The sequence below is a fragment of the Perognathus longimembris genome, chromosome 3 (assembly GCF_023159225.1).
Source record: "Perognathus longimembris pacificus isolate PPM17 chromosome 3, ASM2315922v1, whole genome shotgun sequence".
NCBI lineage: Eukaryota > Metazoa > Chordata > Mammalia > Rodentia > Heteromyidae > Perognathus > Perognathus longimembris.
The window spans coordinates 78,766,649-78,778,693 of NC_063163.1; the positions used below are offsets into that span (position 1 = coordinate 78,766,649).

General features: G+C 53.6%; 1 protein-coding gene across 1 annotated transcript; it reads left to right on the forward strand.

Annotated features, from left to right (window-relative positions):
• The first annotated feature begins 1,466 nt into the window (after positions 1 to 1,466).
• Positions 1,467 to 11,982, forward strand: Tfip11 (tuftelin interacting protein 11). Its single transcript, XM_048342740.1, has 13 exons — positions 1,467 to 1,546; positions 3,373 to 3,590; positions 4,692 to 4,845; positions 5,051 to 5,207; positions 6,397 to 6,524; positions 6,828 to 6,980; positions 7,893 to 8,420; positions 8,499 to 8,605; positions 8,759 to 8,927; positions 9,587 to 9,830; positions 10,167 to 10,309; positions 10,674 to 10,839; positions 11,609 to 11,982. Exons 2-13 carry the CDS (start codon positions 3,382 to 3,384, stop codon positions 11,962 to 11,964), a joined length of 2,514 nt encoding a protein of 837 aa, XP_048198697.1. The 5' UTR covers positions 1,467 to 1,546; positions 3,373 to 3,381; the 3' UTR covers positions 11,965 to 11,982.
• The last annotated feature ends 63 nt before the right edge of the window (positions 11,983 to 12,045 follow it).

The window sequence follows — 12,045 nt, forward strand, 5'->3', positions numbered from 1 at the left end:
CATACACTAACAAAGAATGTTTGGAGGGAATAGAAGGACAGGGGAGACTTACAGGGTGAATGGGAACAAAATACATGACATCTATGAATGAAAATGGCCAAAGAAAACTCAATGGAAGCTGTTACATCCTGGGGCAGTGGAGATGGGGGGAGGAGGTGGAGAGTTGATTAATGTCCTCTACACCCATGTGTGAAATGTCACAGTATTGTCCCTTTGAACAATTAAGATGCACTTTAACAAGGAATATTATAAAGGTGAAGCATGTCCTGTCTTAAGATGAATGTCAGCACCATGCCCTGCACTTAGTTGTCACCTCTCTCTACTCTCTTTCAGTATAAGTCTTTTTGGGTTTCCGCACTTTAGCACTTTAGAAGATGACAAGGTAGCTAGATAGCTGTTGTGTACCTGCCCCTCTATTTATGTTTGCAGGATTCCACTCAAGTTATGTTTCCTTGGTTAGGAACACCTTGTAGGCTTCTCTGTGGCCATTCAAGTGATGGGAGACTTCACTCTGTCCACCCCTCTTCCCCTTTGGTAATGCACCTCTGGTTACCTGATCGAAATCTGCATCCTTGACAGGATGCTGGGGTTACAGACATGCCTCTCCATGACCAGCTGCTGGTTTGCTTTTGAAAGTGTTATACTAAGAGTCCCAGGCCCCCAGGGCTGATGGCTCATGCTTGTAATCCTAGCTATTCAGGAGGCTGGAATCTGAGGATTGCAGTTCAAAGCCGGCCCAGGAAAGGAAGTCTGTGAGACTCTTTTTATCTCCAATTAACAACCAAAACCCAGAAGTGAGGCTCAAGTGGTACAGTATGAAAAGCCCAGGGATAGTGCGCAAGCACGACCCACGACCTTGTTCCCTGAGAGGACAGGTCCCTCATTAGAAGATTGCATCTTTCAGTCTAGCAAGCCGGTACTCTGTACTCTTTAGATCAGTGAAAGGATGGGTTCGTTCACCGACCTGTTGGGAAAGAAGCTGACGATGAGATTTCCTGGAAGGAACGGCAGAAGTCCAGATCTGCACGGTCAACCCCCGCACCGGCTCGGAGCCCTGCGGCCTTCGTTGGGAGCACCCCAGGACTCCGGCGGTGGGGGGGGGGGGGGAGGTCTGCTCTGTGGTTATCCTCCTCACAAGGCCCCGGCCCTCCACTCACAGGTGGCGCCAGCCCGTTCTGCTCACCCATTTTACAGATGTACAATTGCAGCAAAGAAGCCTCTTTGGGGCCAAGGCGGCTCAACGCCGTCTTCCCGGCTGTGCGTGGCCATTAGGAGTGCGGGAGAAGCGGGGAACAGGCCAGAGCCTTGCCAAAGACTCGTCACTCGCAGCCGCCCCGCGAGTCCGCGAGTCCGCCCCAAGCTGTGGCCACCCGGAGGCTCTAGGCCTAGCGTTCCGCGGCTGCCATGGCAACTGGCGCGACGCTTGAGCTGTCGGAGACGCCACTTCCGGCGCGCCGCCGAGCACATCCGGGCTCCTGGCCGTTGGGGCGGTAGTCTTCCGACTCGGGACGCGAAACGTTGAGAGCCGTGGACTACCCGCAAGGAGGTGAGCGAGGACCGTGAGAAGGGAGAGGCCGGCGGCGGGGGCCCCGCGCCAGGCCCACCGTGGAGATTCCGCTTCGCAGACAGCTCTGCCGGGCCCTGGCCCAAGCCGGACAGCCTGGCGGAGAGAAGTCGGGGTCCGCGGCGAGGCCTTTCCCGTTTCCCAGCAGGGCCCTAGGGCCGGTCGCTTAGCCTGCTGTGCCTCATTCTTCTAGTCTCGGGTTCGTAGCCACAGAAGTGCTTGCAAGGAACAGAATCTCCCCTAGCTGTCCGCGACAGCGACGGAAATCAGGAGCACCGAGCTCACAGCCCCAGTTCGAACCCCAGCTCTGCAGAGGCTTGACTGAGCTTCCACGGGGTGCGTAGCGCGGGATCTCTCGTCAGCAGTCTACACCTGGTAGACTCGTCTTGACGCCTACTAATTTGTGTCCACGGGAAGGAGGAGCGGGCTCTGATGGGGGACAGGGAATGAGGATGAAGATGTTTGCATGAAAATCGAACAGCGAAGTCATTTGAGATTGTTTTAAAAAAGAAAAGGATGGGGTTAGGGAGGCTGGTGGAGGGATTGAGGCTGATCAGAATACATTGCGTACGTGTGTGGAAATGAACTCTCCTCTATGATTAATTTTAAGAAATTAGTCTCAAGTACCCAGCATGTACTGGCATCTACTTAGGGTTCTATTCCGCATGACTACTTTTGGGATTTTTTTTAAAAATAAAAAACTATGTCCTGTGCTCAAGGAGGCAGCGGTACTGTTGAATCTTATTTCTCTGGGACCTCCTGTCCTCCTTCAGGATATCTCCCTCCTGTGCAGTCCTGGATGAGGCTACATCTAACCAGTGTCCCTGGGGAGAACTTGGGGACATCTGTCCAGAGTTTAATGCAGCTTGAGGAAATGGGGGAAATCCTTGTTGGTGAAGGCTGTTGTGGGGTACTGGTAGATAAGAACCTAGAGGCTGTCAAAGATTGTGCGCGACTGTGGAATGCAAGCTACAAACTCCTGTGCATTTGATGCTCAGGCACTTGAGTATTAGGGGGGAGTTAGGATTTGAGCTGAATTGAATTTGGTGCACCTGTTCCCACAACACTTGTTAGATGCTCTCTTGAATCTGGTAATAGAAAGGGGCAAGGAACCTAACAGGCTTCATCCAATACAACCTATTACTTGTAGAGTACTTGTGAGCAAACTGAGCATTCTGTAATGTGGAGTTCAGTCATCCATCCAGTTTGAGAAGTAGACAAAGCTCATTACCTGGCTCTGCAGGGTGAAAAGCAGCCCTTTTCCCAGGCAAACCTATCGTTCCAGGCTTTTGATAGTTATATAGGTGCTTCTCTCTGGCAACTTCCTTCTGGCATGGGTCATCAACATTAGGTGTAGAAGGTGGAGTTGTCCAGTCTGGGAGAAGGCAGCCTCTGGCAACTGTTCCTTGGTGGTTAATGTGTGTGTGTGTGTGTGTGTGTGTGTGTGTGTGTGTGTGAGTCCTTGGATAAAATCTGAAAGAAATCTTACAGGCCAGAGGCTAAGCAATAAGAAGAAATATTAGAGGGCATACAAATGGCAGAAGGAAGTGCTCAGGGCAGAAGCAGACCTAACACAGGGGTGTTTATTCCAAGCCACAGCATTGTAAGTGTTAAAGTGGTATTCATGATTATTGCCACCTTCTACCTAAGTACTATTTTCTGAAATAGGATTTTAATGTCTGCTCTTGAATGATAGCAATGGTTTAATAATGAGCTTTGGATTTGGAGAAAGTTCTGGAGCCTCCCAGGGGATCCTGTGCTGCCCTGGGACTTGCTACAGATAGTGTCCTTTTCATTCCTTTGTTTAGTGAGTGGCCATGTCACTGTCCCACTTGTACCGGGATGGAGAAGGCCGAGTGGATGATGATGATGATGAACGGGAGAACTTTGAGATCACTGACTGGGATCTCCAGAATGAGTTCAACCCCAACCGGCAGCGGCACTGGCAGACCAAGGAAGAGGCCACCTATGGAGTGTGGGCTGAGCACGACTCAGATGAAGAGAGGCCCAGCTTTGGAGGCAAACGGTACTACTGCCTGTCCTGGGTTGTTTGTCCTTGCTCTAGGGAAGCCGGAGGCAGAGGGAAACATCCCTGTAGGATCCTCTCTGGGGTTTAGTGAGTCCCAGCTACCCCATCAGCTGTCAGTGAGGGTATGAGTATGTGTCTGTCTGTCCAGTTTCTTATGCATGCTGTTCTTTACCAAGTTCAGCACCAGTTGTTTATTGAGCAGGGCCTGGCCCTGGGCCCTAGGCCTTATGCTCTTGCCTGGCTTTGCCTTCCTGGAGCCATGACTTTGGGGGATGGCACAAGTGTTAATCTGGCAGGGCTTCTGCTGGGGACATGTAAAATCACCTTTGATATTCTGCTTGTGTTTATAAATCATTATTTTCAACATTAGATTTCTTTTACTGCGGTTTCATTTCATGTATTTTATGGCTTATCATAAATGCTGTTCTTAATGTGCTTGGGATTATATGTCAGTAGAATTCATAGAATTACTTTCTTTAGAGTTGTTTTGTTTTTTTTTTGCCAGTCCTGGGGCTTGAACTCAGGGCCTGGGTACTGTCCCTGGGCTCAAGGCTAGTGCTCTACCACTTCAGCCATAGCATCTCTTCTCGCTTTTCTGAGTGGTTTATTGGAGATAAGAATCTCACAGACTTTTTTGCCTGGCCTGGCTTCGAACCACATTCTTAGATCTCCGCTTTCAAAGTAGCTAGGATGACAGGTGTGAGCTCCCAGTGACCGGCTCTTGGAGTATTTTTATTTTTATTTATTTATTTATTTATTTTTTGGCCAGTCCTGGGGCTTGGACTCAGGGCCTGAGCATTGTCCCTGGCTTCTTTTTGCTCAAGGCTAGCACTCTGCCACTTGAGCCACAGCGCCACTTCTGGCCATTTTCTGTATATGTGGTGCTAGGGAATCGAACCCAGGTCTTCATGTGTATGAGGCAGGCACTCTTGCCACTAGGCCATATCCCCAGCCCGTCCTTTTGATTTTCTGACATAAATAAAGGACATCCTGTGAGGCGCTCTGAGTCTTAAGAATGTTCTAGTGAGCCATTTGCAGAGGGGATGCTGCAGAGCATTCCTTATGGGCCTGGCCTGGGGGCTGGGTGTCTGCCTGCAGGGCCCGAGACTACTCTGCACCCGTGAACTTCATCAGCGCTGGACTCAAGAAAGGGGCAGCTGAAGAGGCAGAGTTGGAAGATTCTGATGAGGAAGAGAAGCCTGCCAAGCAGGAAGACTTCCCGAAGGATTTTGGACCAAAGAAGCTGAGAACGGTAGAGTCCTTGTGTGGGATGCTCTCCTGGGTGGTGTTCTCCCGAGGTTCCATGGTCCAGGCACTTCTGGTTGTATGCGGGAAGGCTAGCGGGCACTAGGTGTGGGTTTCTCCTACATCAACTGCTTTCCTGACCCACATCACTGCCAGGCTAGATTCTTCTTTCTCCTTTTCTATCAACTCACCTTTGGTTTTTTTCTTTGCAGGGAGGCAACTTTAAGCCCAGCCAGAAGGGCTTCGCAGGCGGAAGCAAGTCCTTCATGGACTTTGGCAGTTGGGAAAGACATACGAAGGGGATTGGGCAGAAGCTTCTGCAGAAGATGGGCTATGTCCCTGGCCGGGGCCTCGGGAAGAATGCCCAAGGTGAGGCAAGGCCAGAGCCCTGCATGCCCTGAAAAGCACCTGGCTGTGCAGCAACTTTGTCAGCCAGAATCATACTCCTTGGCCGCCTTACTGTCTCACATGTAGATCACATCAAACACTTGCCTAAGTGACAGGCTGCACAATGGCTGCTTTTATGGCCTGGCCAGTGTTTGTTAAAAACTGAACTGGGGCTGGGAATATGGCCTAGTGGTGGAGTACTTGCCTCATATACATAAAGTCCTGGGTTTGATTCCTCAGCACCACATATATAGAAAAGGCCAGAAGTGGCGTTGTGGCTCAAGTGGCAGAGTGCTGGCCTTGAGCAAAAAGAAGCTAGGGACAGTGCTCAGGCCTTGAGTTCAAGGCCCAGGACTGGCATAAAGAAAAAACTTGCTGCCAGCGTTTAAAAATCAGACAGCATCACCTAAAACTCTAGGTTCTCCTTGTGATTTAGCTGTGTCTAGCTGTCTGGCACTGCCCAGAGCCTTCACCTGGAAGTAGTCTCCACCACTAACTTGCTTGTCACTCCACCCATTTGTTCATGTGCATGAGCTTCCTCAAGCCAGAGGGATCTGGGGTTGCAGTGCCTGCTCACAGGGCTTCTAACCTTTGGGAATCTCAGACACTGTACATAGTTTACTGGCAAGGTGTGTAGCTAGCAGTCGCTGAGCAGAGCCAAGCCGATCCTGCCTCGCTTCCCCTGCGGCCTTTTTCTCATCCTCGAACAGCCCCAGCCAGATGCAGCCCCTTGCCCTCAGGATCCAGCTGCTTCCCATGGGAAGTGTTCTAGAGCAGTAGCTGGAAGGAGAAGGAGAAGGTGGATCTGCAGCACTGAGTGGGGAGAAGTGGAGTAGAAGTCATTGAGCCCTGTAGTCCTGTCTGTGGCTGTTGTCAGGAGAAAGATTACCTTTCTTGCCGAGATCAGACAGGGTATAGTCCCCCCCCCCCCCCCCCCCGCAAAGTTACCAGCTTTTCTCCAGTCAGGATTGGTATATTCTCTGGTTCTCCCCGCTTGCCGTGACAGACGTGTTTATGCTGGTGTGTGAGATTCAGTTTGGTGATTTGCCATCCTGTCCACACAAGCAGTGAGCCTGAATGGGAATAGATGTACGTGTACATGCACACAAACAACCCGAGTGAGCAGAGATGCTGTCAGCAAAGTCTTTCCTTCTTTTTCTGCTTCTGACAGGCATCATCAACCCGATTGAGGCCAAGCAGAGGAAGGGAAAAGGTGCAGTGGGAGCCTATGGCTCAGAGCGGGCTACGCAGTCCCTGCAAGACTTCCCTGTGGTGGACTCAGAGGAGGAGGCTGAGGAGGTGACTGCACCTGGGGGAGTCGGGGGGGGGACGGGACTGGTCTTGGACTACTCATGTACTCTCACCTTATAGGTCAGGTTCTGGGCTGCAGGGGACTGTGCCCCAGTGGGTAGGCATAATCCTGCCCATGATAGACGCAGTGAATGCACCTTGTTCCTTGTTTTCCTTTCTTCCAATCCAGTGCCCCTGCTGCCAAGCCTGTCGCCCATATGAGGGTGGGAGCGGGGGAGCTTTGTGAAGTGGGGGGCCCAGATGCTCTGTAGCAACACGGCATGTGGGAACTGATGGCATCCCTGTGTCCAGGAGTTCCAGAAGGAGCTGAGCCAGTGGAGGAAAGACCCCAGCGGAGGCAAGAAGAAGCCCAAGTACTCTTACAAGACAGTGGAAGAGCTGAAGGCCAAGGGTAGAATCAGCAAGAAGCTCACTGCCCCCCAGAAGGAGCTTTCTCAGGTCAAGGTATGGGGCCCTGGATACCTGAAGCAGAGTATGTGTATGCATGTGTCTGTGTGTGCGAGTACCCCCCCACGAGCCAGTACCAGGGCTTGGACTCAGGGCCTTCCATTCTCTATTGGCACTTAAGTCACATGTCCAGTCTGGCATTTTTTTGCTCTGATTAATTTGGGGATGGAGTCTCACCTGAGCTGACTTCAAGCCACCTTGCTCCTGGTCTCAAGTCTCCTGAGTAGCTGGGATTACAGGCATGAGCAACCAGTGCCTTTCTTTTATATTTATTTTTTATGTTAAAATAAGCAGTGCTCAGGGCATTTACAAAATAAGCAGGAACTGGGGGCTGGGTGTCTGCCCGCTCACACCAGTCATCCAGCTCCTTGGGAGGGGAACTTGAGGCCCGTGCTTGCCTGCCTTCCAGCTGTGCTGATGGCATAAATAAGAGTGGTTCAGCCTCACCCACGCAGAAAATGTGAGACCTGAAATGCAGTGGGCTGGCGACGTGGCTCTAGTGGTAGAGTACCTGCCTAGAAAATGGAAGGCCCTGAGTTCAACCCCCAGAAATCTCCCCTTCCCAGCCAAAAAAAATAAGGAATCCAAGAAATGGAAGCTAAAATAGGAAATGTAGTTCACCAATTTCAAGGCCTTGATGTGCTGCTGTTTGGCTTGTCCCTGTCTCTCCCAGTACGCATGTGCCCTGCAGCCACATGCCATGTTTGGGTCGCATGGTTGTGGCACCTGTGCTCATCAGCTTGTCCCCAGTTCTCTGTTGACATTTCATCAGTTCTCCTGGCTTGTTGAGGGGCCCAGGCAAGAACAGTTGCTGCACTGCTCCAGCCAGTGCAGGCCCATGCTGAAAAATGCTGGCTTCTCCAGAAGCTTCCCTGGGAGGTAGCCGTACTCACCCGCCACCTCCTGCAGGTCATCGACATGACGGGCCGGGAGCAGAAGGTCTACTACAGCTACAGCCAGATCAGCCACAAGCACGGCGTGCCGGACGATGGGCTGCCCCCGGCCGCCCAGCCACCGCCGCTGCCAGGCAAGGAGACCAAGGCTCCGGGCTTTGCGCTGCCTGAGCTGGAGCACAACCTGCAGCTTCTCATCGAGCTCACGGAGCAGGAGATCATCCAGAGCGACCGGCAGCTGCAGCATGAGCGGGACATGGTGGTGAACCTCTCGCACGAGCTGGAGAAGATGTCTGAGGTGCTGGAGCACGAGGAGCGCGTCATCTCTAACCTCAGCAAGGTGCTGGAGATGGTGGAGGAGTGCGAGCGGCGCCTGCAGCCTCACTGCCCAGACCCCCTCACGCTCGACGAGTGCGCCCGCATCTTCCAGACCCTGCAGGACAAGTACTACGAGGAGTACCGCATGTCGGACCGCGTGGACCTGGCCGTGGCCATCGTCTACCCACTCATGAAAGACTACTTCAAGGAGTGGGACCCCCTCAAGGTGAGCAGGGCAGGGGCACCACCTCGGCTGACAAGCAGGGTGGAGGCTGGAGGGCCGCTGACCTGCCCATCTCCACAGGACTGCACCTATGGCACCCAGATCATCTCCAAGTGGAAGAGCCTGCTGGAGAATGACCAGATCCTGTCCCACGGTGGCCAGGACCTCTCAGCTGATGCTTTTCACAGGTATGAGGCAAACACGAGATGGGAGAGGCCCTCCTGCTCCCCACTGGCCCTGCTCTGGGGATTTCAGGTCACCAGCTGTGGCCTGTTAGGTCCTCAGTCTAAAGGTGGCGCTGGGCTCACCTGCCACCCTGCACCCCTCTGCCCACCCCACAGGCTCATATGGGAAGTTTGGATGCCTTTTGTTCGAAATATCGTCACCCAGTGGCAGCCAAGGAACTGTGAGCCCATGGTGGACTTCCTGGACAGCTGGGCACACATCATCCCTGTGTGGGTGCTGGAAAACATACTGGACCAGCTCATTTTCCCCAAGCTGCAAAAGGAGGTGGGCTGGGTGCGCTCAGTCTGGCGCCCTGCATCCTTTCCTTCCTTCCTCCCCTCGCCTCTGCTGAGCATGGCTGCACTGGGCGCCTGTCCACTCCGCTGTCCTCTCACCGCCCTCTTCCCTCTGCCCCACACCTGTCCCAGGTGGACCTTGTCTCCTTTTCCCTTTTTTTTTTTTGGCCAGGGTGCTGTCCCTGAGCCTCTTTGTGCTCAGGGTTAGCACTCTACCACTTTGAACCACAGCACCACTTCTGGTGTTCTCATAATTAATTGGAGATAAGAGTCTCGTGGATTTTCCTGCCTGGGCTGGCTTTGAACCAAAGTCCTCAGATCTCATCCTCCTGAGTAGCTAGGATTACAGGCATGAGCCACCAGCACCTGGCTCTTTTATTTTACTTTTATCAGTTTCTGTATTCTTTTTAAAAAAAAATTAAACTATACTGTCGTCTTTAGTTGTACAAAGGGGTTCTTGATGGCTATCACCACTGTCATCCATCTCCCCAGCCCTCCCGACTCGAGTTCCATCAATGAAATCAGAAATGTGTGTGTGCAATTTCACATGTGGATGGGTGGACTCTGTTGAGGGAAGTGGCATGTGTGCAAGATGCCTGCAGGGGTAGGGCTGGCCTGTAACTACACTGTCCCCCATGCCCCACGCAGGTGGACAGCTGGAACCCACTGACAGACACGGTGCCCATCCACTCGTGGATCCACCCATGGCTGCCCCTCATGCAGGCACGGCTGGAGCCACTCTACTCGCCCATCCGCAGCAAGCTGTCCAGTGCCCTGCAGAAGTGGCACCCCAGCGACGCTTCAGCCAAGCTCATCCTGCAGCCCTGGAAGGATGTCTTCACCCCGGGCTCCTGGGAGGCCTTCATGGTGAAGAACATTGTGCCCAAGCTGGGTAAGGACCCCAGCGGCCGGGAGCTGCAGCTCAGGAATTGGGATTTCCCAAGGCAGCCAGGCAGAGGTGGGGTATGCTGGACAGGCAGGAGAGGTGGATAGGCTGCTAAGGGCACTTTCTGCTGTGCCTTATGGCAGCCACTAGAGTCTGCAGTGAGGGCCACTGCCCACGGTTTCCTGATGGGGCCCCTTGGGACTTCGGGCTGGTCCCCAACATTACTAAAAAATCACTAAGTCATTTCTGAGTAGGCAAAAGCCTTTAAGGAAGGTCAGAGGCTGCCGGGGCCTGGCGGTGGCTGTGCGGGGCCTGCGGGGCTGATCCTGTGCTGTGTTGCAGGCATGTGTCTGGGTGAGCTGGTTATCAACCCCCACCAGCAGCACATGGACGCCTTCTACTGGGTGATGGATTGGGAAGGTGTGATCTCGGTCTCCAGCCTGGTGGGCCTTCTGGAGAAGCACTTCTTCCCCAAGTGGCTGCAGGTAAGCCTCACAACCTCAATGCTGTGTGGGGAGATGGGAGGACGGGTTCGCTGCAGATGGCATTATGCACTGGCGGCTGCAGGCACACAGCATGGCGGCGTTCGGTGGCCTTGGACAGGCCTGACAGTGGCTGTGTGCTACACATCCGTCGTGTGCCTGCGGCCATCCAGCCCTCACACCCCAGTGGGGGCTGAGGCTAGCCTTGGTAGGATTAGGAACGAGGCCACCAGCTGCTAAGCTGCCTCCACCTCCTCTTCAGAGCCAGGCTGTGCTCCTATGAGCTCACAGAGGGGTCGCCACCCACCAGGGCAGCCCCGTGCTCCCTGCCTGGGCTAAGTTCTGCCTCTCCTTTGCTACCTGCCAGGTGCTATGCTCCTGGCTCAGTAATAGCCCCAATTATGAGGAGATTACCAAGTGGTACCTGGGCTGGAAGTCCGTGTTCTCAGACCAGGTGCTGGCCCACCCAGCTGTCAAGGACAAGTTCAACGAAGCACTGGACATCATGAACAGGGCAGTGTCCTCCAATGTCGGTGAGTAGACTCTGGTCCCTGTAGGCTGCCTGTTGTCACTCACCTCTCTCTCCTGTGACTGGTGGGGGGGGGGGGGGGGCTTTGTCCCCGGCTGGAGCTAGGTTCTGGGCCCTTCCAGTATACCATGCCATGTGGCCCTGTGTGGCCAAGGTGCTCTTGGTTCGCCTGCGTGTGCACAGCACCAATGCCTGCATCCTAGGGATGGGATGGACTCTGGCTCTCGGTGGCTGTTAGACAGTTCACCCTTCCCTCTGTGCCCAGATACCCACTTCTAAGTCATTCTGCCTGGCTCCTGTGAGTGTGTCCTTGGCCTCACATTGGGGAGCTAAGCATTAGGTTCTTGCTGCCACTGAGCCGTCACAGCTTTGATACTACTAACCATGTCCCAAGCTCAGGGACAGCTTCCTCTCCTTCCTCCCACTTACCCCATGAACAACACGAGGGCACTGTCACCACAGACTGTTTAATGAGGCAGGTGAACATCTGTGTTGCCCCTCTGTCCCTTTAAGCAGCAGGTTCTCTTTCCATCTGGTCAAGAAAACAAGTACTTAGAGCTGCCTGTGACAGGGGCGGGATGCGGGACAGACACTGCCAGTGACTCCGACTCCTCATTAACCAGTCCTCACACTCATCCTCGTGATGCTGGCTGGTGTCTAATCCTCAGAGATGTCAGGTGATCTGTGTTAGTCCTGGACCAGGTTGCAGTGCCGGGTTCGGTCCCTGAGAAGCCTTTCCTCACCCACCGCTCTGTCCATCTCTTGTGTTGCAGGGGCCTACATGCAGCCAGGAGCACGGGAGAACATCGCGTACCTCACACACACAGAGCGCAGGAAGGACTTCCAGTACGAGGCCATGCAGGAGCGGCGGGAGGCTGAGAACATGGCCCAGAGGGGCATCGGTGTGGCCGCCAGCTCTGTGCCTATGAACTTCAAGGACCTCATTGAGACCAAGGCGGAGGAGCACAACATCGTCTTCATGCCTGTCATCGGCAAGCGGCACGAGGGCAAGCAGCTGTACACTTTTGGCCGGATTGTCATCTACATCGACCGGGGTGTGGTGTTTGTGCAGGGCGAGAAGACCTGGGTGCCCACCTCCCTGCAAAGCCTCATCGACATGGCCAAATAGGCTGCTGAGATGCCAGGCCTGTGCAGGACAGAGCGACTTGAGAATAAACTGATCTTGTTTTGGAAGTAGCATCTCTGGTCA

Bases quoted from the DNA above. Each gene is read 5' to 3' on its own strand.
- Tfip11 (XM_048342740.1), top strand. From the start codon at position 3,382: ATGTCACTGTCCCACTTGTACCGGGATGGAGAAGGCCGAGTGGATGAT. The intron at 3,591-4,691 runs GTACTACTGCCT...GTCTGCCTGCAG, and splicing joins CCCAGCTTTGGAGGCAAACG to GGCCCGAGACTACTCTGCAC. The intron at 10,310-10,673 runs GTAAGCCTCACA...GCTACCTGCCAG, and splicing joins TCTTCCCCAAGTGGCTGCAG to GTGCTATGCTCCTGGCTCAG.